At 48.4% G+C, this 27,452-nt stretch overlaps 1 protein-coding gene across 8 annotated transcripts in view; it reads right to left on the bottom strand.

Moving 5' to 3' along the window:
* The window catches only part of LOC147111436 (dedicator of cytokinesis protein 9-like), a 499,826-nt gene that overhangs the window by 104,230 nt on the left and 368,144 nt on the right, over positions 1-27,452 (bottom strand). For 6 of the 8 annotated variants that reach the window (XM_085998427.1, XM_085998430.1, XM_085998428.1 and 3 more), the window contains exons 31-36: positions 26,042-26,220; positions 19,990-20,106; positions 15,551-15,674; positions 13,722-13,855; positions 4,920-5,058; positions 754-820 (exon numbers count right to left, since the gene is read on the bottom strand). In XM_085998427.1, the coding sequence (XP_085854553.1) occupies positions 754-820; positions 4,920-5,058; positions 13,722-13,855; positions 15,551-15,674; positions 19,990-20,106; positions 26,042-26,220 (760 nt within the window). The remainder of the gene's footprint in view (positions 1-753; positions 821-4,919; positions 5,059-13,721; positions 13,856-15,550; positions 15,675-19,989; positions 20,107-26,041; positions 26,221-27,452) is intronic. The other 2 variants (XM_085998424.1, XM_085998425.1) reach the window with 1 other exon arrangement.

Raw genomic sequence — 27,452 nt, 5'->3', positions numbered from 1 at the left:
CATATTAGTGGCAGTTCCTGGATATGTGGCTGTGTAACTGGGGTTCGTGCACTTGTTGCTAAGCAACAGGGAAGCCTGGATTTGTTGCTGTGTACGGGGCTCTCATACCTTTTACTATACCTCTCTGTAATCTGGACTTTTTGATAAACCGGCACCACGCCGGTCCCGTTGGTGCCGGATAATAAAGAGTTTCCTGTACTATAATTCTCTAAATATAATGGTTAAACAATTTTGTTTTATTAAAAGAACCAGAGGGGAGATAAAGAGAATTTTTTTGTTTACGCAGCGAGTTGTGATCTTTATTTTATTCGTTTATGGGATGTGGGCGTCACTGGCAAGGCCGGCATTTATTGCCCATCCCTAGTTGCCCTTTGAGAAGGTGGTGGTGAGCCGCCTTCTTGAACCGCTGCAGTCCGTGTGGTGAAGGTGCTCCCACAGTGCTGTTAGGGAGGGAGTTCCAGGATTTTGACCCAGCGACGATGAAGGATCGGCCGATATACTTCTAAGTCTGGAATGCGCTGCCTGAAAGGGCGGTGGAAGCAGATTCAATAGTAATTTTTAAAAGGGGAATTGGATAAATACTTGAAAAGGAAAAATCACGGGGCTACGGGGAAAGAGCAGGGGGGGAGTGGGACTAATCGGAGAGCTCTTTCAAAGAGCCGGCACAGGCACGATGGGCCGAATGACCTCCTTTGGCACTATTGGGTTACTGTAAGATACATCAGCAAGGTTTCAGTGCTCATATACACTCACTCTAAGATTGTAAAAAAGTCCATCATTTCCGGGGTAGAAGCCTTGTTCCAGTAAGTGATCAACGCATCTACAGAAACAAACAAGTAGTTTCATGTTATTCTGTCAAATATAATAAAGAAAAGGCAGTTCTACTCTTGTCAAATCACAGCGATTTGACATCCAATTTCCCCCAGAATTCACTGTATTCCCTTTGGGACTTGCAACTATTTCGCATTAACTTATGCCCTGCGGTTATTCCCAACACGATGCCTCCTGGGGACTACTGAACTGACAACAGAGGCAGAAGAGCGTCTGCTGGAAAGATTCAACGAGTTTAATTGGAGAGGAACCAAACAGCCGGGTTTTTGTCACACAATAGGATGGTCAGGAACGGTCAAATACGGTCGGCTCTCCGCTGTAAAGATTCAACAGTCGCTCGGAATCAAACCCACAGCTAACGATTTAGGGAAAATTTAAGTGGCACCTTTCAGCGGCTTTATAATTTGTCTTCTCACTTTTCTTCACATATCCACAGGCTGCATTCTAGGATCACTGGCAACTTATAATTTATCCTCTATAGACTCGAAATACAACAGATAAAAGATTTATTGGGCAAGTTGATTTTAATAGCGGACTTTAAGGGGTGATTTGATCGAAGTTTTCAAGATATTAAGGGGGACAGATAGGGTAGATAGAAATTATTTCCGCTGGTTGGGGATTCTAGGACGAGGGGCCATAGTCTAAAAATTAGAGCCAGACCTTTCGGGAGTGAAATTAGGAAACACTTCTACACACAAAGGGTGGGAGAAGTTTGGAACTCTCATCCGCAAACGGCAATTGATGCTAGATCAATTGTTAATTTTAAATCGGAGATTGATAGCTTTCTGTTAACCAAAGGTATTAAGGGATATGGGCCAAAGGCGGGTGACATGAATCTTGTCATTCACGTGGAAATGACTTATGAAATGATACTGGGCGGCCTGCTGGTGGCGCTGTCCAGGGAGAGTATAAATACTCGGGCATGGGCCCAGCTTGCTCAGGACATTCTTTAACAGGAACTAGTGAAGGACACAACTAGACCTCCATGTTGTAAAACAGTTGATTAAAGCTTTGTTTAACGCTTAGACCAAGTGCCTAGTAATTTTCTTATGTCAGCGGGTATATGGAGTTAGGTCGCAGATCAGCCGTGATCTCGTTGAATGGCGGAACAGGCTCGAGGGGCTGAATGGCCTCCTCCTGTTCCTATAAGCACCCTTCAACCCAGATTTTCAAGTATACATTTTAATGAATTTCTCTGAACATTATCTCAGAGTTACAAAGCTCCCGAGACGGATGAGGTCTCGAGGAGCCTGAATACAGGGGCTGTAAATAATGGCTTGGAGGGCTGAGGTGCATCGGAAATACAAAGTCTAGTTATTTTCACAGTCCACTATCACCTATCAAACAGTTCTCGGAAACACAAGCCTTTATAAAACGGCCTCTTTCTTTAAACCTCCCGGATAACGTTCACATGACTCATTTCTTTGGCCAAGAAGTTGGACATTTAATCAACCCTCAGGCCTCCCACCAATGACACCATTCATCTGGTAGCATTTAAGGTCTGGGTCAATTCATCCTCCAATATTCCTTCTTGCAAATTTACCAACGCCCTCCGCTCAGAGGGAACAAGTGAGACAGCCACAGGAACAGGAGGAGGCCGTTGAGCCCCTCGAGCCTGTTCCGCCATTCAATGAGATCATGGCTGATCTGTATCTTAACTCCATCTCCCCGCCTTGGTTCCATATCTCTTAATACCCTTAACTAAAAAAAAATCAATCTCAGTGTTGACATTTTCAATTGACCCCCAGCCTCGACAGCTTTTTGGGGGAGAGAGTTCTAGATTTCCACCACCCTGTGTGTGAAGAAGTGCTTCCTGACATCACCCCTGAACGGCCTGGCTCTAATTTTAAGGTTATGCCCCCTTGTTCTGGGCTCCCACCACCAGAGGAAATAGTTTCTCTCTATCATAATTATCTTAAACACCTCGATCAGATCACCCTTAATCCTCTATATTCAGGGGAATACAAGCCCAGTCTGTGCAACCTGTCCTCGGAATTTAACCCTTTTAGACCCGGTGTTATTCTGGTGAATCTGCGCTGCCCCCCCTCCAAGGCCAATACATCCTTCCTGAGGTGTCCAGAACTGAACGCAGCAATTTGAGTAAGTTTGAGGACACATTCCAGAGACAGACCAGGTGAACACCACGCGGAATGTCGATGGAATATTAACTCCCTCAGTCTCCCGAAGCAGAAAGAATTGGCCATTCCGAGTTTCGTGTTACATTTCTGACTTAAAGGTTGTATGAACCTCTAGCTGTAAAAGCTGGTGTCAATAAAAACCAATTAGTTAGGAAAGTTTAAAGCTCTGGTTGATCTTACCTCTGATTACCCTAAAGAGTAGAGAGAGAAATTAAAAGAAATCACTGTAAACTGACTCCGCGGAGGATTGATGTTGGACACTTGCACAGGACAGCATGTCTGGACATTTAAGGCACTGACCACCTACTCTAAGCTGGGTGACGTTACATTATCAGTTTGCTGTACATTAATAAAGTTGGCCATCATCAATCCAGAATCAAAACCCTATACATGTGATGGCAGAGCCCTGTTCCTGGGACTAGGGACAGGGTCACTGGCAAGGCTTGGAAGCTAAGCAGAGCCAGGCCTGGTTAGTACCTGGAGGGGTAACCATCAGGGAAGACCAGGTGCAGAAGGTCACGGAAAGAGCCCTGAGGAGGGGCGGTTGGTGAGAAGGTCACGGAAGGAGCCCTGAGGAGGGGCGGTTGGTGAGAAGGTCACAGAAGGAGCCCCGAGGAGGGGCGGTTGGTGAGAAGGTCACAGAAGGAGCCCCGAGGAGGGGCGGTTGGTGAGAAGGTCACAGAAGGAGCCCCGAGGAGGGGCGGTTGGTGAGAAGGTCACAGAAGGAGCCCCGAGGAGGGGTGGTTGGTGAGAAGGTCACGGAAGGAGCCCCAGGAGGGGCGGCTGGTGAGCAGGCCCTGGGCATTGGGCTGAAGATTGTGGAAATGGAATGGCGGCGCACACAGACGCAGCGGCTTTGCTTCTCCCAGAACAGTGCTATTTACGTTTAATGTTATTTGTACTGGACTCATGGGAGCTTGCAAGATCACATTTCATTGTACAATGACAATAAAGTCGATTTATTATTATACCTTGCATTATCATATCAAACAGTCATTAAGCTTAGAATGCACGGTTACTACAGACTGGGAAAAGATGTATCCGTGTGTGGCATATCAAGGGAAATACAAATACGTTTTACATCCCCATCTGACACCTAAACATGAATGCTTTTGGAAGCAAAATCATTTACCTAGAATCTACAGCACAGAAACAGGCCACTCGGCCCAACTGGTCCGTGCCGGTGTTAATGCTCCACACGAGCCTCCTCCCACCCCTCTTCATCTCACCCTATCAGTTCAACCTTCTATTCCTTTCTCCCTCATGTGTTTGTCTAGTTTCTCCTAAATGTATCTCTGCTCTTCGCCTCAACCACTCCCTGTGGTAGCGAGTTCCACATTCTCGCCACTCTCTGGGTAAAGAGGTTTCTCCTAAATTCCCTATTGAATTTATTAGTGACTATCTTATATTTATGACCCCTAGTTTTGGTCACCCCCACAAGTGGAAACATCTTCTCTGTGTCTACCCTATCGAAACCCCTTCATAATTTTAAAGACCTCAATCAGGTCACCCCCTCAGCCTTCGCTTTCCTAGAGTAAAGAAAGACTCGTCAGGTTGGGGCTCCTGAATAGTTTATTTAAGAACGGAGAGGTTATAACTTATGTAGATTCCCAAATTTCCAATGGAAACATAGTGTTATGAATCTTATGATCCATGAAGAAAGACTCATGAAATAACACTGGACGGCCAGCTGGTGGCGCCATCCAAGGAGTATAAATACTCGGGCGTGGGCCCAGCTTGCTCAGGACATTTTGTAAACAGGAACTAGTGAAAGATAACTAGACCTCCCTGTTTTGAAACAAGTTGATTAAAGCCTTGTTTTATACTCGAACCAAGTGCGTAGTGAGTTTTATTACGTCACATAGCGCTTGGGAACTGGAGTTCAATTTGCTCATCAAGTTGTTTGAAAGTTAATGCATTATGTAAAGTAACGGAAGGGGACGGTCCTACCATCAGACATGCTCTTCAGCAAGTGCAGGAAACACATGAGGAGGCTCCGGATCTCGGACTGTTCCAGCTTGTCACATCGCATGACGGAGCTCCCGACACAGCCATGGTTCTGAGAGAGACGCAGACTGGTGAACATTATCTCCAAATTGGAAAAGATCAGAAAAGAACAGAGCAATTTAAAGGGAATGAAGCTTCGTTTAATCACCAGTGAGTCTTTCTACAACGGGGGTGGAAGGGTTATTGAATTGTAAACAGATTATTTAAAAAAAATAGAAAGTTTATGTAACGATCAACAAACAATTACCTTCTTCATACAGCTTTAGAAGAACCACCAAACCATGCAAATGTAAGCAGGCACCTCAAAAAATCAGTTTTCAGTTGTATGATAACTTAAAAGGAGAAATAAAGTCTTGGGGAGGGAGTGCTTTCTGCTCAAAGTCCATTTGCCGTCAGGGATCACACGAGGTTGCACCGAGCTCCTTGCTCCGGTTGCTCAGTGACAACAGTGACAGGATGGCTCTATCTATCCTGCAGCAACTTCAAAAGCAACTTGTATTTATATAGCGCCTTTAACGTAGTAAAACGTCCCAAGGCGCTTCACAGGAGCGTTATCAAACAAAATTTCACACCGGAGCCACTAATGGAGATATTAGGACAGCTTGGTCAAAGAAGGAGGTTTTAAGGAGCGTCTTAAAGGAGGAGAGGCAGAGAGGCGGAGAGGTTTAGGGAGGGAATTCCAGAGCTTAGGGCCCAGGCAGCTGAAGGCACGGCCGCCAATGGTGGAGCGATTATAATCAGGGATGCGCAAGAGGCCAGAACTGGAGGAGCGCAGACATCTTGGAGGGTCATTGGGCTGGAGGTGGTTACAGAGATAGGGAGGAGGGATTTGAAAACAAGGATGAGAATTGTTAAAAGTCGAGGCGTTGCCGGACCGGGAGACAATGTAGGTCAGCGAGCACGGGGCGGGGGGGGGGGGGGGGGGGTTGCTGCGTGAACGGGACTTGGTGCGAGTTAGGACACGGGGCAGCCGAGTTTTGGATGAGCTGAAGTTTACGGAGAGGATGGAAGATGGGAGGCCGGCCAGGAGAGCGTCGGAATAGTCGAGTGCGGAGGGAACCAAAGCCTGGATGAAGGTTTCAGCAGCCGATGGGCTGAGGCAGGGGGCGGAGACAGGAACAACCCAGCAAACCACTCTGCCCGCTGAGGAATTCAGAATATCCTGGAGTTGTACAACTCCCCATTGCGTCTCAGCCCCTTGCCATAGTTTCCAATGAAGCCTGCTGTGGGACACACAACTCCCTGGTTGGTTATGCCACAGAGCAATGTAGCGGAGAGAGAATCCCAACTCAGAAAATCACCAAACTAAATTCTTGGAAGTAGATTACTAGTATGTTATAAAACTGGCAGAAGAAAAAAAATAAAAGAACTTGCATTGATAAAGCACCAGAGGATGTCCCAATCACAACCACTGAATTGCTTTGGAAGTGCAATCACAGTGATATTGTTGGCAAATGTGAGACCCAATTCTGCACACAGCAAATGAGAATAACGGCCACTGAATCTGTTTTTTTTAAAGTTATGTTGGTTGAGTGAAGAATATTGGCCAGGACACCAGGAAAACCTCCTGCAGTTGTTTAAATCGTGTAATGGGATCTCTTACATCCACCTGAACAGGCAGACGGGGCCTCGGTTAAAGATCTTATCTGAAAGACAACACTCCTGAAAGTGTCAGCCTGGGTGCTGGGGGTTCGATTCCCGGAGCAGGGTTCTGAACACACAACCTCTGAGCTCAGGGGCAAGCGAGCCAAACAGAAAGGCACCTTCCCCGCAGACTTGACTGTTCCTTGAAGGTAATCAATATTTAAAAATCTTTAAAAGACATGCTCAATATTCTTATTTGGAAATAGCAGAACGAACAGTAGCGATAAGATGACCTCCGCTGAATGCCTAGATCTTCACAGCAGCTTTCAAGCACTCCCCCATCACTAAACCCGAAACGTTGGCTCGGTTTCTCTCCACACAGCGGCATTTTCTGGTTTTGTTTCCCACCACATTGTTGTATTTGAGAAATGACCTGTCACCATTTCTGGCTGCTGATACTTGGTGTACTTACTCTAATATATTAGGTAGAATGAGGCAGAGTCTATACTGATTGAGAATGTCTACTGGGAGCCAACTGGAGGGGGGGAGCGAATGAAGGGACGGGACGGGCCGAGTGAGTGATGAAGGGAGAGGAGGGAGGGGTTAAGGCGTGCGCGCATCTCAACGCACATCTCCTGGGAGGCTTTTATATAAAGAGAGTCACTTCGACCAGCTAAAAAAACTGAAGTTAGAAAGGACTGGTGAATGATGTCATTGCTTACTGATGAAGTGTATCCAGCAATCTAGTACAGGACATCACGGCAAGTTGGCAGCCAGAGAGACAGACGTTCTATTATGGGAACGTTGAGTGTTGGACTTCCCAAGCTCGGAGTCTAGACAGGAATTGGGAGCAGGAACTCACCGACTCCCCTCTGCTACACTGACACAGCAAACTCCCCCGTGCATCTAAGACTCCCCTTCCCTTTGCTTCGCCTTCCTCCCACTCCTCCTCTCCTAATTTTGCCTTCGATGGTTCCCTCTCCTCCTCCATTCCATTCCTCACCTCCTTTACCTCTCTCCCACGCCTTATCCCCTCCCTCCTCTCCTCTATCACTCCCCCAGCTCTTCCCCTTTATTTCCTCTTCAGCCTCTTCACCCATTTCCTCCCCTCTCCTTCCACCTTCCTCTTTCCATCCCCGTGCTCCCCACTCCTCCTCTTGCCCTTTTCTCTTCTCCGCTCCCTTCTCCCTCAACCCACCCCTCCCCATCTCCAGACAATAACTGGATACAGAACAACCCCAAGAAACAAGATGGTGGCCGCTCCCCCCACCCAAAAGATATTATCTCCACCCCTCCTCTCCTCACACCGTCCCCCTCCCCCCACCTTCTCCGCCCACCCCCCACTCTTCTCCATCTGCCTCATCTCCCCGCGCCTGCCTTGGTACAACTATTTCCCCGCCCTCTAACCTTCCTTGTCTTGGGACAGTGTTTCTGGTCTCGAGTCCCTGGGTGCGCTGCCGCAGGAGATGGACTTCTTTTTTAAAATAGAGTAGATTGCTAATATTTTGGTTCCATTTTTGGGGTGAATTTACTGGAAAGTGAGGAGAATTTTATTTATGCAGCGAGTTGTTGTGATATGAAATGCAGTGCCTCAAAGGGCGGTGGAAGCAGATTCAATAGTAAACTTTCAAAAGGGAATTGGATAAGTACTCAACTCCTGATCTGCCATTGTTTCCCATCCAGCTCCCGATCTGCTAATATACAGGGCCCTGGTGAGACCACACCTGGAGTATTGTGTACAGTTTTGGTCTCCTTACCTAAGGAAGGATATACTTGCCATAGAGGGAGTGCAACGAAGGTTCACCAGACTGATTCCTGGGATGGGGGGATTGTCCTATGAGGAGAGATTGAGTAGACTAGGCCTATATTCTCTAGAGTTTAGAAGAATGAGAGGTGATCTCATTGAAACATACAAAATTCTTACAGGGCTCGACAGGGTAGATGTTGAGAGGATGTTTTCCCCTGGCTGGGGAGTCTAGAACCAGGGGTCACAGTCTCAGGATAAGGGGTCGGCCATTTAGGACTGAGATGAGGAGAAATTTCTTCACTCAGAGGGTGGTGAATCTTTGGAATTCTCTACCCCAGAGGGCTGTGGAGGCTCAGTCGTTGAGTATATTCAAGACAGAGATCGATAGATTTTTGAATATTAAGGGAAGCAAGGGATATGGGGATAGTGCAGGAAAGTGGAGATGAGGTCGAAGATCAGCCATGATCTTACCGAATGGCGGAGCAGGCTCGAGGGGCCGAATGGCCTACTCCTGCTCCTATTTCTTATGTTCTTATGAAAGGGAGAAATTTGCAGGGCTCTGGGGAAAGAGCAGGGGCGGGGGGGGGGGGGAGTGGGACTAATTGGAGAGCTCGACCAAAGAGCCAGCACAGGCACGATGGGCCTCCTTTTTCTATGTCAGTGCTAAGGAATGCATCACTCTGTCACATCAAACACTGGTATGAAGTACTCAAACGACAAGTTCAGCACAGGCTGTTCCCTTTATTCTGTCCCACCAATACACGGTAATCGGCGTTTCAGGACAGCGCTAATATGAACCTTTCTACTCTCACCGGATTGTGTTAGGGCCCCCCGCACCCCCCCACCCGAGTGAGATTGCCATTTTCAAACTAAATTATGGGGAACTTCGTGCTGAGCAATTGACATGGGGCTGGGACAGCTCGCAGATAAGAGCTGCCGCCTTAAATTCAACCGGTCTGGGCTGGATTTGAGACTTGTGTGCTAACCCACTGCAGCACCCAGGCCCTAAAAAGAATCATATTGGACCCGAAATTGCGGTTCGGAGGCTTCTCCACGGGCCATTGCCTCCGAACCGCCAGTAAAATCCGTACTCACCTGATGGCCCCGGGCCTGCGAAGACTCACGCTCCTGAGCCTGCAGGCGTGGGCCTGCGCAAAGGCCCACGGATCCCAGGGGGTCGGGCGCGGTTCGCCAGCGTCCCTGGGATCACGCGGGCCGGGCCGGCCAATGACAAAGGGGGGGATTCCCATTGTGTTTACGGGGATTCCACTTACGTACAAAGCCCCCGTGAGCAGAACAGGAATCACATTAAAAAATACACTTTCACACAACCTAAATAAAAATAAATCATCACATGTTTAAAATTAATTAAAATACAATTTAATTAAACATTTAAAATAAAAATTTAATTTTTTGAAAAATAAATTTAAACATTTTTTTAAAGGGGCCAAAAATAACCTAACCTAATTTTAAAGGTTTTTGAATGTTTAAATGATTTAAAAATGTTATTTTAATATTTATTTAAGCTCTTTATGCTGATAAAAGAACGCCCCACCCCATGCTTTCACGGGCATTCGCTGGGCAAATAGCCGCGAATCTCCGCCCGCGGGTGTCCATTCCCCGGGGATGCGGATGATCTGTCGAGTTGAAACGTGACAGAGCGCACGTTCCGGGTTTTCGCACATCACACACGGAGACCCCGAACCTGCAGGGCCCTCACGGCCGCGTACGCCATCGTGCCTCTGCTAGCTCTTTGAAAGAAAGACTTGCATTTATATAGCGCCTTTCACGATCACCGGACGTCCCGAAGCGCTTTACAGCCAATGAAATACTTTTTGAAGTGTAGTCACTGTTGTAATGTGGGAAACACAGCAGCCAATTTGCACACAGCAAGATCCCACAAACAGCAATGTGATAATGGCCAGATAATCTGTTTTTTTAGTGATGTTGGTTGAGGGATAAATATTGGCTCCAGGACACCGAGGATAATCCCCCTGCTCTTCTTCGACATAGTGCCGTGGGATCTTTACATCCACCTGGCAGCGCAGACGGGGCTTCAGTTTAACGTCTCATCCGAAAGACGGCACCTCCGGCTGTGCAGCACTCCCTCAGTACTGCTCCTCCGACAGTGTGACGCTCCCTGAGTACTGCACTGGAGCGTCAGCCTAGATTTTTGTGCTCACGTCTCTGGAGCGGGACTTGAACCCACGACCTTCTGACTCAGAGGCGAGAGTGCTGCCCACTGAGCCACGGCTAACTCTCAAAGTAGTCCCACTCACCCCGCTCTTTCCCCACAGCCCTAAAATGTTTTCCTTTTCAAGTATATAATCAATAGCCTGGAAAAGTGTTCTTAATTTGTGGATTAAACCTTTTGAGCTCAGATTTATACCAATAACTGAATTCCTGTACCAACCCAACTTCATGTCCCTATTACCAACCAGCTATCAACATGAAAAGGGCTTCTGTCAGTGCGTTTTATCTGTGTTGGGTCACTTGGCGGAGAAAAAGCATTACAGGAAACTCTTTTTTATCCGGCACCAATGGGACCGACGTGGTGCCGGTTTATCAAAAAGTCCGGATTACAGAGGGGTATAGTAAAAGGTACGAGAGCTCCGTACACAACAACAAATCCAGGCTTCCCTGTTGCTTAGCAACAGGCGCAGGAACTCCGGCCACAAAATCCAAGCATCCCTGTTGCTTAGCAACAGGTGCAGGAACTGGCCACGAGATCCAAGCGTCCCTGTTGCTTAGCAACAGGTGCAGGAACCAGGCCACAAGATCCAAGCGTCCCTGTTGCTTAACAACAGGTGGACGAACCGGCCACAAGATCAAGGAATGGCCACTAATATGAATTAAAACTTACCTGAACCTACTCCTGAATTTTGCCGGTTAACAGAGGTTTCCGGTTATTTAGGTGCCGGTAAATCGAGAGTTTCCTGTACGTAGTAACTTTCAGAATGTCCTTGGTACGGCTAATTGTGTGTCAGCCGTGGCTCAGTGGGCAGCACTCTCACCTGAGTCAGAAGGTTGTGGGTTCAAGTCCCACTCCAGAGACTTGAGTACAAAATCCAGGCGGACACTCCCAGTGCAGTACTGAGGGAGGGCCGCACTGTTGGAGGGGCAGTACTGAGGGAGCACTGCACTGTCGGAGGGGCAGTACTGAGGGAGTGCCGCACTGTTGGAGGGGCGGTACTGAGGGAGCGCCACACTGTCGGAGGGGCAGTACTGAGGGAGGGCCGCACTATCGGAGGGGCAGTACTGAAGGAGCGCTGCACTGTCGGAGGGGCAGTACTGAGGGAGCGCTGCACTGTCGGAGGGGCAGTACTGAGGGAGCGCTGCACTGTCAGAGGGGCAGTACTGAGGAAGTGCTGCACTGTCAGAGGTGCCGTCATTTGGACGAGACGCTAAACTGAGGTCCCGTCTGCTCTCTCAGGTGGATGTAAAAGATCCCATGGCACTATTTCAAAGAAGAGCAGGGGAATTATCCCTGGTGTCCTGGGCCAATATTTATCCATCAATCAACATCACAAAAACAGGTTATCTGGTCATTATCACATTGCTGTTTGTGGGAGCTTGCTGTGCGCAAATTGGCTGCTGCGTTTCCCACATTACAACAGTGACTACACTTTGAAAAGTACTTCATTGACCGTAAAGCGCTTCGGGACGTCCGGTGGTCGTGAAAGGTGCTGTAGAAATGCAAGTCTGTCTTTCTTTATCTGCCGACCGCAAAATGATTTTAAAACCTGGCTTTGCACTGAAAGGCAGTGGAGGTTTGCAAGACAGCTGCATGAAATGACGCCAGCGGGTAAAACGTCATCAGTGACGAGATCTCTGAGGGAACACGAGCCTTTTAACAGGAGTCGATTACATTTCCACCTGGCCGTCTCTTGCGCACAAACGGCAATGGTCACACTCAGCAACGACACAACCTCGAATGGCACAACTGCCGTTAATAGCAACTCCACCCGAACAGACCGATAACTTTGTGCAACGGCAGTCCAGCTTAATGAACTGGTTAACGCTCTGTCTCTTTTAATCTGTCAACTTGGTTGTGTATTTAAAAATACAATATCTATTAAAAAAATGACAGGAATATGTTAGATCCCCAAACCAATTCAAACATTATAAAGACCATTTCTTTAAACCATCCCTAATGAAATGGGCTCGTTCCAAATATGTCACCAATTCTTTCAGAATATAAAAATTTCACAAGGGGTGTATTTGAAATTAGGAATTTATAATCGGGCCTATATGCAATTAAATATAGGCTTAAAAAAAATAATTTACAAACTGGTTGGAGTTGCTACTAATGGCCCAGTCCGCTCTCATATGCAATTAGAAGTTCAGATATACAAGCCAGAGGTAAGTACTTCATGAAATTGAAGAGATAAAGCAGCATGCAAGATCTTTGCTGGCAAGACTGGGATAGTTAACATGGAAAAATCCATAGTAACACAATTCCTTCGCGTAGACTTTGAACTTTCCTCAGCCACCTGGTTAGTCAGCATTGCAAAAGCAGAGTGTCTCCTAATAAGCCTTTCCCTCTGTGAGCACAAGGAAGCAAGATCACAAGGTCACATTTAAGCTCACAAAAACAGAGACACACACAAGACAAACGCACTGGCCCAGAATTTGCTGGGGGGAAAAAACAAGAAAACGGCGAGTTTACTGGCGCTCGCCAGCGTAAATCGCCCCAGCAATTTGTGAGCCTTGTGGAAAAAAAACGGCAGCTCGCCTGCCCTCTCCCCGCGAGTTTCAAGAAACCGCTGCTTTTGCGCATTAATTACCTGTTAAACTCTCCGCAGAACGTTAGGGCTGGTACTTAATAGCGTAAGGACCCTTTTTAACAGCGTGATAATTGTTGATGACCGCCAATCAACCTCTCCGGACCAGAAAGTGAACAATTAAAAGTTTGGTGTCTCATTCCTTCAGGTAGTGAATTGTTGTTGGAGATTTTTTAAATGTCAAATTTTAAAATTAAAATTTTTTTTACTTTTCCTTTCTGTCTCTCTCTCTCTCTCTCGATCCAATCTTTCTTTCCCTCCCTTTATTTCTCTTTCTGCACCTGATTTGACTCTAATTCACCCGATTTCCTTTTCCGTCTTAAATCTCATGGGTTAAGGAGATAGACTATTGGTCCCGTCGTTCACTGAGGTCCCCAGATGCCCCGTTGCCCTCACCGTGAAGTTATCTGCTCGCACTCCCAGCGAGATAGCAGGCAAAAAAAAAAATTGAGCTGAAGGGCGAGGGAAAATGTCTAACGGGGCAACGGCGCGAGATGCCCCGCGCCAGCAAATTGCGGGCAGACAGCGTACGAAATATAACCAAGTTATATTGTCTAGAAGCATAAAGTTCACGGTTAATTTGTATTCGAAGCATCAAAGCTTTTAAGTTACTCAAAGGTGAAGTTGTACCTTGTCAAGGGAGTTGCTCTTTTCAGCATTTCTTTCTGGCAGACTAGTGGCCGAGTCCGTACTGATCAGGGAACCTCTGGAGTCCGCGTGCCTCACTGCACTGATGGTGGGAGTGGAGGATCCATGAGGAGAAGCTATGAACAGATAAACGAGCGTAAGAGCTTAACCCGAACTGGAAAGTTTCAAGTTATTGGACAACATCAATTAAAAAACTTAAAAGTGCAACTTACAACGCAACAAAATTACATCACTTCAAAGTCACTTTTATTTATCTACAGGAAACTCTCGTTTAAACGGCACCTAAATATCCGGAATTCTCTAATAACCGGCAAAATTCTCACTCCGAAAACAACACCTCAATAACCGGCAATGTTGCCGAGTCCGAGTCTCCCGCGGTGGCCGAGTTAGTCAGTGGGGGTAGTTCTCCAAACTTCCACTACTCGGCTTCTTGGCGCTGTCGGAAGTCAGAACACCTCAATAACAGGAGTCTGACTCTCCCGCGCTGCCGGTAGTCTCTTCCGATCCGCCATTGTTAAGTAATTAAAGAGTTATGGATTACCCTCAACTGGCAGTCCTGTACGTAATCAAGCATCTTCCACCATCCATTTAACACAACATTCTGTAGGTGAGTACCCAATTACTGTATACTGCATATTTCTTGATTTTTCAAATTTTTGTTTGTTAAAAATAGCCTCGGTAGATAACCTTCTCCGCCATCCGGAATTTTTAATCAACCGGCACCATCCCGGTCCCGTCGGTGCCGGATACCAAAGAGTTTCCTGTATATGTATATAGTTCTGATAAAGGGTACACATTAGGTGTTGCCAACACTTGAGTCTCCAGGAATTGAAGGTTAATCCCCAGGACACTGCCGTCAGCAAACACCCCGGGAGAAAAATCACAGAGGCATTAAAAACAAAAAGTGCTCTTTTTTCATTTTATTTGAACACTTTCCATTTATTATTTGACCCGAGCCGAGCTTCCGATCCCACACCCGCTCCATCACCCAGACCACCAATTCCACCGCCGTCACATCGCCCCTGCCTCAGCTCATCCGCCGCTGGAACCCTCCGCCCAGGCCCTCGTCGCCTCTGGACTCGACTGTTCCACCGCTCGCCTGGCCAGCCTCCCAAACCTTGCACCCTCCGTAAACCGGAGTTCATCCAAAAGAGAAAAAGAAGGACGAGAGGGAGAAAGTGAAAGAGAAAAAAAGAGGGAAAAAGGGAAAGACTTTACTGCGCCCTTCACGATCCCAGGGCGTCCCAAAGCCAATGAAGTACTTTTTTTTGAAGTGTAGTCACTGTTGTAATGTAGGAAACGAGGCAGCCAATTTGTGCACAGCAAGCTCCCACAAACAGCAATGTGATAATGACCAGATAATCTGTTTTTTTTAATGTTGATTGAGGGATAAACATTGGCCCAGGACACTGGGGAGAACTCCCCTCCTCTTCTTCAAAATAGTGCCGTGGGATCTTTTACGCTCACCTGAGAGAGCAAACGGGGCCTCGGTTTAACGTCTCATCCAAAAGACGGCACCTCCGACAGTGCAGCACTCCCTCAGTACTGCACTGGGAGTGTCAGCCTAGCTTTTTGTGCTCAAGTCCCTGGAGTGGGACTTGAACCCACAACCTTCTGACTCAGAGGTGAGTGTGCGACCCACTGAGCCACAGGACTGGCAGTGGCCACATTAAAAGGTGACTAATGAGACCCGTATTCACACAGTGCAGAGGCTGAAGATTAATCTGCTCGACAGATCATCCTCTGCTGTGTACAAACGACCTGTAAAGTCAAGCCTCCGTGAATACAGTTTGGTCGAACTGAAAGCTCACCTGTACCGGAAATAACACCAAACACATCCTTGTGGACACTGTTATCCAGTGTGCTTCCTGGCCTCTGCGGGGTCACCATGGTGCTTCCCGTTTGTACGCTGAATGACGGCTCCTCTTTCCCGCTCTAGATCAAAACACAACGTTATTTATCACCTCCGCCTTTTGCTCCTCCTTAAAGGCACTCCTTAAAAACAGCCTCTCCTGTCCTAATATCTCCCTATGTGGCTTGGTGTCAAATTTTGTCCGATAACGCTCCTGTGAAGCGCCTTGGGACGTTTTACTACGTTAAAGGCGCTGTATAAATGCAAGTTGTTGTTGCTAAAAACACCATTAATGAACTGCTCTATAACTGCTGTACAAAAGCCAACGTGTGAGAACCAGCTCTGACGAAGGGTCATCGACCGGAAATGTTAACTCGGTTTCTCTCTCTCTCTCCGCAGATGCCGGCCGACCTGCCAAGTGTTTCAAAACATTTTCCGTTTTTATTTCAGATTTCCAGCATCCACAGCGTTTTGCTTCTGTTCTTAACCTGATTTTTTTTTTTTACAGCCAATGGCGGACTGCTGTAATGTCGGAAACGCGGCAGATAGTTTGCGCACGGCAAGATCCCACCAACAGCAACGTGATGACTTGCAGCCCAGCTGCAAAGAAACATAGAAGATAGGAGGAGTAGGCCATTCGGCCCCTCGAGCCTGCTCCGCCATTCAATGAGATCATGGCTGATCATCCAAATTCAGTACCCTGTCCCTGCCTTCTCCCCATATCCCTTGATCCCTTTAGCCTTAAGAAATATATCCAACTCCTTCTTGAATATATTTAATGAACTGGCCTCCACTGCCTTCTGTGGTAGAGAATTCCACAGGTTCACCACTCTCTGGGTGAAGAAATTCCTCCTCATTTCAGTCCTAAATGGCTTACCCCTTATCCTTAGACTGTGACCCCTGGTTCTGGACTCCCCGACCATCGGGAACATCCTTCCTGCATCTAGTCTGTCTAGTCTTGTTAGAATTTTATAAGTTTCAATGAGATCCCCTCTCAATCTTCTAAACTCCAGCGAGTATAAGCCCAATCGACCCAATCTCTCCTCATACGTCATTCCTGCCATCCCAGGTATCAGCCTGGTGAATCTTCACTGAACTCCTTCCATGGCAAGAACATCCTTCCTCAGATAAGGCGACCAAAACTGCACACAATACTCAAGATGTGGTCTCACCAAGGCCCTGTACAACTGCAGCAAGACATCCTTGTTCCTGTACTCAAACCCTCTCGCTACGAAGGCCAACATGCCAGTTGCCTTCTTAACCGTCTGCTGCACCTGCATGCTTACCTTCAGCGACTGGTGCACAAGGACACCCAGGTCTCGTTGCACTTCCCCTTTTCCCAATCTATTGCCATTCAGATAATAATCTGCCTTCCTGTTTTTGACACCAAAGTGGATAACCTCACATTTATCCACGTTATATTGCATCTGCCATGCTTCTGCCCAATCACCCAACCTGTCCAAATCATCCTGGAGTTTCTCGGCATCCTCCTTACAGCACACACGCCCACCCAGCTTTGTGTCGTCTGCAAACTTGGAGATATTACATCTAGTTCCCTTGTCTAAATCATTAATTAATATATATAAAGCGAAAGTGTCGCTTTGGTCACCTCACCCACCGCATCACGCATCTTCCTGCCGAGTCAACGAATCACCATCAACAACAACAACAACTTGCATTTACACAGCAACGTAGTAAAACGTCTCTGAGCTGGTTCGCAGGAGCGTGATCGGAAAATTCAACCCGTCATTTCCTCGAGATTCTGACCGAAAAAGCCAACCTTAAGATGCTGTTGAGAAATGTTCCATCCGCGCTGAAAGCGTTTAAAATAAAAAGGTTAGCTAAGAGTCAATTCCTTGGCAGACATAAAGTTGCACCAGCCGCTGAAGAACTTTACGCAGAATATTCAAAAGATGAGCTTTCTAGAATGGAACTGTAGAAATATATTGCTTCACTTAGCACTTACACATTAAAAAAAAAATCCCCTTTTCAGTCGTATCGAGCTCCGCGCGATGCAAACAAGAACATTTCCACAGGGTGGCGCCAGCACACTAGGCTGGTTTTAACGGCTCATTTTCAGATCAGTATAAATCAGGTGGACCCGAGAATGCACTCCAGAGGGAGTGGGCAAACACATCACCCTCTGCTGGAGACACGCCGTCACTGTATCGCTGCCGGTCAAAGCTTTAAACCATTCGGTTTTTAGAATAAAGATAAATCAATCCACAACCAGTGTAACACTGATACTAAATCTTAGTAGCCCACTGCATATAGACATCGACTAAAAGGGACAGGAGGAGGCCATTCAGCCCCTCGAGCCTGTTCCGCCATTCAGTTAGATCACGGCTGATCTGTATCTTTACTCCATCCACCCGCCTTGGTTCCGTAACCCTTAAAATCCCTTTACCCAACAAAAATCCAGCAATTCTCAGTTTTGACATTTTCAGTTGACCCTCAGCCTCAATGGTTTTTTGGGGGAAGAGAGTTCCAGATTTCCACCACCCTTTGTGTGAAGAATCATAGCAACTTACAGCACAGAAGGAGGCCATTCGGCCCATCGTGTCTGTGCCGGCCAACAAAGAGCTCTCCGCCCTAATCCCACTGTCCAGCTCTCGGTCCGTAGCCCTGTCGGTTACGGCACTTCAGGTGCATATTCAAGTACTTTTTAAATGTGATGAGGGTTTCTGCCTCTACCGCCCTTTCAGGCAGTGAGTTCCAGACCCCCACCACCCTCTGGGTGGAAACATTCCTCCTCAACTCCCCTCTAAACCTTCTACCAATTACTTTAAATCTCTGCCCACTGGTTATTGACCTCTCTGCTGAGGGAAATAGATCCTTCCTATCCACTCTATCCAGACCCCTCATAATTTTATACACCTCAATTAAATCTCCCCTCAGCCTCCTCTGTTCCAAGGGAAACAACCCCAGCCTATCCAATCTTTCCTCACAGCTAAAATTCCCCAGCCCAGGCAACATCCTCGTAAATCTCCTCTGTACCCTCTCTAGTGCAGTCACATCCTTCCTGTAATGTGGTGACCAGAACCGTACACAGTAAGAAGTGCTTCCTGACATCACCCCTGAACGGCCTGGCTCTAATTTTAAGGTGATGCCCCCTTGTTCTGGACTCCCCCCCACCAGAGGAAATAGTTTCTCTCTCTCTACACTATCGAATCCTTCAATCATCTTAAGCACCTCAATGTTGGGCACCAAGGGACTATGGGGATCGGGCGGGAAAGTGGAGTTGAGGTCGAAGATCAGCCGCGATCTTACTGAGTGGCGGAGCAGGCTCGAGGGGCCGAATGGCCGACTCCTGCTCCTGATTCTGACATTGTGTTCTTGGATCACCCCTTAATCTTCTAAACTCGAGGGAATACAAGCCCAGTCTGTGCAAACTGTCCTCAGAATTTAACCCTTTCAGCCCCGGGTATCGTTCTAGTGAATCTGCGCTCCTCCCCCTCCAAGGCCAATCTATCCTTCCTGAGGTGCGGGGCCCGGAACTGAACGCAGTGACTCCAGATGTGGGTCTAACCAGAGCTTTACAAAACTAACATCACCTCCGCCCCTCGGTATTCCAGCCCCTCGAGATAAAGGCCAACATTCCATTAGCCGTTTCGATCACTTTCTGCACCTGCCCGCTGGCTTCAAGTGATTTCCGCACACGGACCCCCAAAATCTCTCCGCTCCTCCAGTTTCCAACTTTGCCCCATTGAGAAAATCCTCTCTGCTCGGTCTTTCGCTGGGGGACCAAGAGCTACAAAGTGGGATTAGGCCGGAGAGCTCTTTGTCGGCGGCGTGGACACGATGGGCCGAAATGGCCTCCTTCTGTGCTGTAACTTTCTATGATTCTATGAACCAGGGGTCACAGTCTCAGGATCAGGGGTCGGCCATTTAAGACTGAGATGAGGAGGAATTTCTTCACTCAGAGGGCGGTGAATCTTTGGAATTCTCTACCCCAGAGGGCTGTGGAGGCTCAGTCATTGAGTATATTCAAGGCTGAGATCGATAGATTTTTGGACTCATGGGGAATCACAAGATATGGAGATCGGGCGGGAAAGTGGAGTTGAGGTCGATGATCAGCCATGATCTTATTGAATGGCGGAGCAGGCTCGAGGGGCCGTATGGCCGACTCCTGCTCCTATTTCTTATGTTCTTATGTCCCGAAGTGGATGGTCTCGCGCTTTCCCCCACACTGAACCCCAGCCGCCACAGTTTCACCCACTCACTGAATCAATGAGCACCGATTTCATTGAGCGCTTTGCTAAGGTTCCAAGCTGCATGAGACGCAACCGACCAACCTGCAACACCGACAATCCTCCACCAGGTGGAGCACAAACAGGCGAAAATAACCAGCCTCCTGGCTCCAGGAGCGACCGGCGGAAAAAAAAACCCGGTACTCACGTTGCTGGACTGGTTGATCGGGAACGGCGAGCAATCCTTCACGTTAATGCGCTGCACATTTTCCAGCAGGAGACCAAAAAGCGGCAAGTACAGAGTGGCAATCCTGGCCTGCTGGCTCTGTGAGGAGAGAACCGATTTCACGATGAGCGATCTATTCGGCAGGCCAAGAATGACCGCATTTGCACCAGTGCACCGCATCACTGTTACACACAATAAGAGAAATGCAACAATGACACCCTCGTTAGAAAGAAAGAGAGACAGAAAGAGAGAAAGAAGGAGGAGAGGAAAGAAGGAAAGAAGGACTTGCATTTATATAGCGCCTTTCACGACCACCAGACGGTCTCAAAGTGCTTTACAGCCAATGAAGTACTTTTGGGGTGTAACCTTGGGGGATCAAGGTGTATTTGTGTGTTAGAAACAAGAGACGGCCATGGAAATGCGAGTAGACCGAAGTATTTTTGTGTGGATTCAGAAGTACACTTCTTCATAGTAAAAAAGACTTCCTGCATAAGGAACACGATTCAAAATATAAAAACTCCATCTGCCACCCGTTTCACCCACTCACGGGTACGGTAGCATTGTGGTTATGTCACTGGACTAGTAATCCAAAGGCCTGGACTAATGATCCAGAGACGTGAGTCAAATCCCACCACGGCAGCTGGGGAATTTAAAATTCAATGAATTAAATAAATCTGGAATAAAAAGCTAGTATCCGTAATGGTGAAACTACCGGATTGTCGTAAAAACCCATCTGGTTCACTAATGGCCTTTAGGGAAGGAAATCTGCCACCTTTACCCGGTCTGGCCGATAAGTGACTCCAGAACCACAGCAATGTGAATGAGTTGTACCAAACTGCTACAAAGAAGTATCACCACACGGACTGCAGCAGCTCACCACCACCTTCTCGAGGGCAACTAGGGGTGGGCAATAAATGCCGGCCTTGCCAGCGACGCCCACATCCCGTGAATGAATTAATTAAAAACGGATTATAATCTGGAATGCGCTGCCTGGAATGGTGGAAGCAGATTCAATAGTTAGTTTCCAAAGGGAATTGAATAAATACTTGAATTGGAGAAAATTTGCAGGGCTCTGGGGAAAGAGCCGGGGGGAATGGGTCTAACTGGAGAGCCCTTTCAAAAGAGCTGGCACAGGCACGATGGGCCGAATGGCCGCCTCCTATGCTGTGTGATTCCAAAGATGCCCCCTTCTGATGCACGAGCGAGGGAGCGCTGCATTGAGTGAAATACAGCCGATGTTAAACTGACAGCCCCAGTGCCCTGTTCTGATGGATGTAGAAGAGCCCCGGGCACGATGCGGAGATGGAGTCGGGAGTTCTCCAACAGACCCGGCCAAAAAATCCAACCTCACCCAGCACCACACAAGAGCAGATTAAATGGCCGCTGATCTCAATGTTGCCGACGGGATCTTGTTACGAGCAGCATTTGCTGATTCAACTTTTGCTCGACTTTCGAATTCCGTCACAAAAACCGCGGCAGATTCCCAGTGCAGCTGTGTCAAACTGGCTTCTGTTTTACACGAATGTCTGAGGAAGCTTACGTTTAAGGTAGGGAGGGGTTGGTGCCCTGCAAGCCCCTCTAGTTCACCTTCTACCAATTTTGAACTTGAAGCAGACTTGTGACCATTACAAGTATTTTAAGATGGATTTTTGAAATGACTGCAATGTTACGTGCTTCCACCAAGTGGCGACACCGAGCTATGAAAGGACACTCATCAGAAAAGACAAACTTTTAATTGTGACAATTCTGGAAATGTGACACAAAGTGCTGAGCAGGGGATGTCTTCCAGCTTAAAATATGCCACAAACCATTTTTATAAATGTGATTCGGGCAAAAAAAAACAATCCTTCCCGATGTCATGGAGTTGGGGACGGAAGGCTCAGATTAACTCCGGATTCACAGGACGATACAGCACAGGAGGAGGCCATTCGGCCCATCGTGCCTGTGCCGGCTCTTTGAAAGAGCTCTCCAATTAGTCCCACTCCCCCTGCTCTTTCCCCGTAACCCTGCAAATTTTCCTTCAAGTATTTATCCAATTCCCTTTTGAAAGTTACTATTGAATCTGCTTCCACCGCCCTTTCAGGCAGCGCATTCCAGATCACAACTCGCTGCGTGAAAAAAAATCTCATCTCCCCTCTGGTTCTTTTGCCAATTATCTTCAATCTGTGTCCTCTGGTTACCGACCCTCCTGCCACTGGAAACAGTTTCTCCTTATTTACGCCAACAAAAATGCTTCATAATTTTTAACGCCTCTATTAAATCTCCCCTTAACCTTCTCTGCTCTAAGGAGAACAATCCCAGTCTCTCCACGTAACTGAAACCCCTCATCCCTGGAACCATTCTAGTAAATCTCCTCTGCACCCTCTCCAAAGCCTTGACATCCTTCCTAAAGTGCGGTGCCCAGAATTGGACACAATACTCCAGCTGGGGTCTGACCGGTGATTTTGTAACGGTTCAGCATAAACTATTTATTCAGCGCTAATTTAATTCATTTTCTGGTATCGGGATCGATGCGATTAGTACAACACAGACCCTGTAGCCTGTGTCAGCGTTGATGAGTTGGTCCCGATCTCACCTCAGATTTAGAGGTTTTGGATTCCAGTTCTATGACAGTGTAACAAAAGACCTCGCCTTCGAGTACCGAGCAAGCGCTGTATTTCAAATAAGACATTAAATCAAGGGTCTCCCTGCTTTCCTCATGTTTCCTCCAAGATGAACTGTCCTTCAATCCTTCAATCCCCTTTCTCTGTCCCTCAAAAAAGTGCGATGAGCTTGTGGATTTTGTGTCTCCAAGACGGAGCCCATTCACACACCGGTCTCTGACGATACCTCACCTTCCTCTCCTTCCAACCCCCCACATGACCTGACCCCGAGTCTCCCACCCTGTCTCGCTCCAATCCCCCCCGTCACTCTGCCGTTCTCCCCCATCTTGCTCTCTCCAAACTCATCCCTCCCATGTGATTCACCTCCATGCTCCCCTGATCCCCTCCCCACCCGATCAGCCTTCCTGGGCCCTGTGCTGACCGACAATGTGTCGGCTTGGCTCAGATAACAACCAGATCCTTTGGAAAGCTGCCATCATCACCTCACTCATCCAAAAACCCATCTGTCCTCTCTAATTAATCGCTCGTTCACTAACCTCCTGCCAAGTATGGTTCAGCGGGTATCGCACTCTCGCCAGAGTCAGAAGGTTGTGAGTTCACAGTCCCCACTCCAGGCACTTGAGCACATAAAGCTAAGCCGGCACTACCACTGCAGTACTGAGGGAGCGCTACACTGTCGGAGGGGCGGTACTGAGGGAGTGCTACACTGTCGGAGGGGCAGTACTGAGGGAGCGCTACACTGTCGGAGGGGCAGTACTGAGGGAGCGCCGCACTGTCGGAGGGGCGGTACTGAGGGAGCGCCGCACTGTCGGAGGGGCAGTACTGAGGGAGCGCCGCACTGTCGGAGGGGCAGTACTGAGGGAGCGCCGCACTGTCGGAGGGGCAGTACTGAGGGAGCGCCGCACTGTCGGAGGGGCAGTACTGAGGGAGCGCCGCACTGTCGGAGGGGCAGTACTGAGGGAGCGCCGCACTGTCGGAGGGGCAGTACTGAGGGAGCGCCGCACTGTCGGAGGGGCAGTACTGAGGGAGCGCCGCACTGTCGGAGGGGCAGTACTGAGGGAGCGCTGCAGTGTCAGAGGGGCAGTACTGAGGGAGCGCCGCACTGTCGGAGGGGCAGTACTGAGGGAGTGCTGCACTGTTGGAGATACCGTCATTCAGGCGAGACTATCACAGTTTGCTCAATGCTGTGACTTGTATTTAGTGCCAACTGACAGTCTATGGTTTCAGCAGCTGTTTTGCACATCTGGCTTACGTTATGGAGTGGGAACTCCAGGTGTCAGCTGTGGCTCAGTGGGCAGCACCCTCGCCTCTGAGTCAGAAGGCTGTGGGTTTCAGTCCCCACTCCAGAGACTTGAGCACAAAAATCTAGGCTGACACTCCAGTGCAGTGCTGAGGGAGTGCCGCACTGTCGGAGGGGCAGTACTGAGGAAGCGCCGCACTGTCGGAGGGGCAGTACTGAGGGAGTGCTGCACTGTCGGAGGGGCAGTACTGAGGGAGCGCCGCGCTGTCGGAGGGGCAGTACTGAGGGAGTGCCGCACTGTCGGAGGGGCAGTACTGAGGGAGTGCCGCACTGTCGGAGGGGCAGTACTGAGGGAGTGCCGCACTGTCGGAGGGGCAGTACTGAGGGAGCGCCGCACTGTCGGAGGGGCAGTACTGAGGGAGTGCCGCGCTGTCGGAGGGGCAGTACTGAGGGAGTGCCGCACTGTCGGAGGGGCAGTACTGAGGGAGTGCCGCACTGTCGGAGGGGCAGTACTGAGGGAGTGCCGCGCTGTCGGAGGGGCAGTACTGAGGGAGTGCCGCGCTGTCGGAGGGGCAGTACTGAGGGAGCGCCGCGCTGTCGGAGGGGCAGTACTGAGGGAGTGCCGCGCTGTCGGAGGGGCAGTACTGAGGGAGTGCCGCACTGTCGGAAGGACAGTACTGAAGGAGCGCTGCACTGTCAGAGGTGCCGTCTTTCGGATGAGACGTTAGAGCAGACGGGGCCTCGATTTATCAGGTGGATGTAAAAGATCCCACGGCCACTATTTCGAAGAAGAGCAGGGGCGTTCTCCCCGGTGTCCTGGCCAATATTTATCCCTCCAACAGATTATCTGGCCATTATCTCATTGCTGTTTGTGGGAGCTTGCTGTGCGCAAACTGACTGCCGCTTTTCCTACATTACGACAGTGACTACACTTCAAAAGTACTTCATTGGCTGTAAAGAGCTTTGGGACGTCTTGAGGTCACAAAAGGCACTGGAGAAATGCAAGTTCCTCTTTCACTCTTTCCTTTTCCTCTCTAAGTTTCTTTAATCTGTTCGCCGTACTCTAGCTCGTCTCTCCCAAAACTCCGAGTCCCTTAGTTCTGGCTCACAGCACGGAGCCCACGACGGGCAAAGTCAGCACTGCGAGTCTGTGTGACTGTCACTGCACTCCATTACATCCCACGCTTGTCCCCCTAAATCTCTCGCACCGTCTGACACAGTGAAAGCACCACAGCATCTCAAACTCTATTTAATAAATGTGGCAACTAAATACTCCTCCGCGCCAAATAATACTGACACACAGACAGGGAAATCTTCACATCGTCACACTGAACATTTAAATTTTCAAAAACTTATTTCCTTTCTACGATTCTCGTTCAGCAACTTCTGCTTTTTAAAAATGTTTTCGCTCTTGGGATGTGGGCATCGCTGGCAAGGCCAGCATTTATTGCCTATCCCAAGTTGCTCTTGAGAAGGTGGTGGTGAGCCGCCTTCTTGAACCGCTGCAGTCCGTGTGGTGAAGGTGCTCCCACAGTGCTGTTAGGGAGGGAGTTCCAGGATTTTGACCCAGTGACGATGAAGGATCGGCGATATATTTCCAAGTCAGGATGGTGTGTGTGACTTGGAGGGGAACTTGGAGGTGGTGGTGTTCCCATGCGCCTGCTGCCCTTGTCCTTCTAGGTGGAAGAGGTCACGGGTTTGGGAGGTGCTGCCGAAGAAGCCTTGGCAAGTTGCTGCAGTGCACCTTGTAGATGGTACACACTGCAGCCATGGTGCGCCGGTGGTGGAGGGAGTGAATGTTTAAGGTGGTGGATGGGGTGCCAATCAAGCGGGCTGCTTTGTCCTGGATGGTGTCGAGCTTCTTGAATGTTGTTGGAGCTGCACTCATCCAGGCAAGTGGAGAGTATTCCATCACACTCCTTACTTGTGCCTTGTAGATGGTGGAAAGGCTTTGGGGAGTCAGGAGGTGAGACACTCGCCGCAGAATACCCAGCCTCTGACCTGCTCTTGTAGCCACAGAATTTATGTGGCTGGTTTAGCTTCTCCAGTGTTGCATTGCACAATATTTTATTTTTTTAATCTATCATAAGGGAAGAGATAAGCAAGAGGCACTGTAACACACGTTTCTAAAACACCGCAGCACCTTCCCTATTCCACCTGCCTCGAGATATTTTAAGGAACTCTTGCATACCTTAGCTGTGTATCGGTCATCGAAGGTGTGCTTAATCATCAAACTCTTCAGCACGCTGATGGCAATCTGACGCACGTCCCTGTACTCCTGCAATGCACTGCCAACCTCCCTCAGCAGCAGCCCCACCAAGAAATGGTTCTTGCAGAAGTCATCCGTCAGCGTGAAGTCAAGCTGCAAGTCTGAAGGTTTAAAATGGTAAAGACAAACGTTGATTTTAAAAACGCATGGTCTTAGAAATCAGACCGCTCTGCAAAAAAAAAGCGATTAATGAAAATTGGAAGCTTAAATACAGTGCATATTATAGGTGTTATACTTTTTTATATTCGTTCACGGGGTGTGGGCGTCGCTGGCAAGGCCAGCATTTATTGCCCATTGCTAATTGCCCTTGAGAAGGTGGTGGTGAGCCGCCTTCTTGAACCGCTGCAGTCTGTGTGGTGATGGTACTCCCACAGTGCTGTTAGGGAGGGAGTTCCAGGATTTTGACCCAGCGACGATGAAGGAACAGCTGATATATTTCTAAGTCAGGATGGTGTGTGACTTGGAGGGGATCTTGGAGGTGGTGGTGTTCCCGTGCACCTGCTGCCCTTGTCCTTCTAGGTGGTGGAGGTCGCGGATTTGGGAACAAAAATTGTTCTGGCCACTGAACAGCTGTAATTAAACTCTTTAAATCTTTCTTCCAGATTTCAGGAGCTTTAGACACAAGATACTGGGCCGTACCATTGCGCGGCGATTGTTTTTCTCCTTCACGGTACCATTATCATCAAGTCAGCTTGATTCAACAAGAATCTCCATAAAAATGGCAGTCTTGACCCCGAGTTTATTCATCTGGAAATAACCTGAGTGAATCGGCATCGCCCCAGGGCAGCTGCCCATCTCTCCAGGTCCCCCTGCCCCGCATCCACCCCACCCCGGACCATCCAACCATAAACCCATCAAAGCTGCTGGGCTCTTCCTTCCCCAGAAGAACAAGCAGGAATAGGAGCTAAACTGGAATTCAGATTTAGGCCTTCTAGGTGCAAGTCCAAAGCTCTAGTGCTATAATCATACAGCACAGAAGGAGGCCATTTGGCCCATCGTGCCTGTGCCGGCTCTTTGAACGAGCTCGCGAGTTAGTCCCACTCCCCCTGCTCTTTCTCCAGAGCCCTGCAAATTTCAGGTATTGATCCAATTCCCTTTTGAAAGTTATTATTGAATCTGCTTCCATCGCCACAGCGCATTCCAGATCACAGCAACTCGCTGCGTAAAAATACACGATAACGTAAAAGTTGGGGCAGGTGACACAGATACAATACTCATCTCAAATGGCTCTTTTACCTTCGGAGCCTTAGATTTGAACCTAGCACATGGTGTAAATCGTTTGCGTCTCCTTGTGAGAAGATTTAAACATTAAAACGATAAAATATTGTGCAAC

Source organism: Somniosus microcephalus, chromosome 10 (assembly GCF_052327205.1).
Source record: "Somniosus microcephalus isolate GS21.2 chromosome 10, FLI_Smic_1.0, whole genome shotgun sequence".
In the NCBI taxonomy this organism is placed as follows: domain Eukaryota; kingdom Metazoa; phylum Chordata; class Chondrichthyes; order Squaliformes; family Somniosidae; genus Somniosus; species Somniosus microcephalus.
Note: the sequence above shows the minus strand (reverse complement) of the source record. Positions and strands in the feature narration are given on the sequence as shown.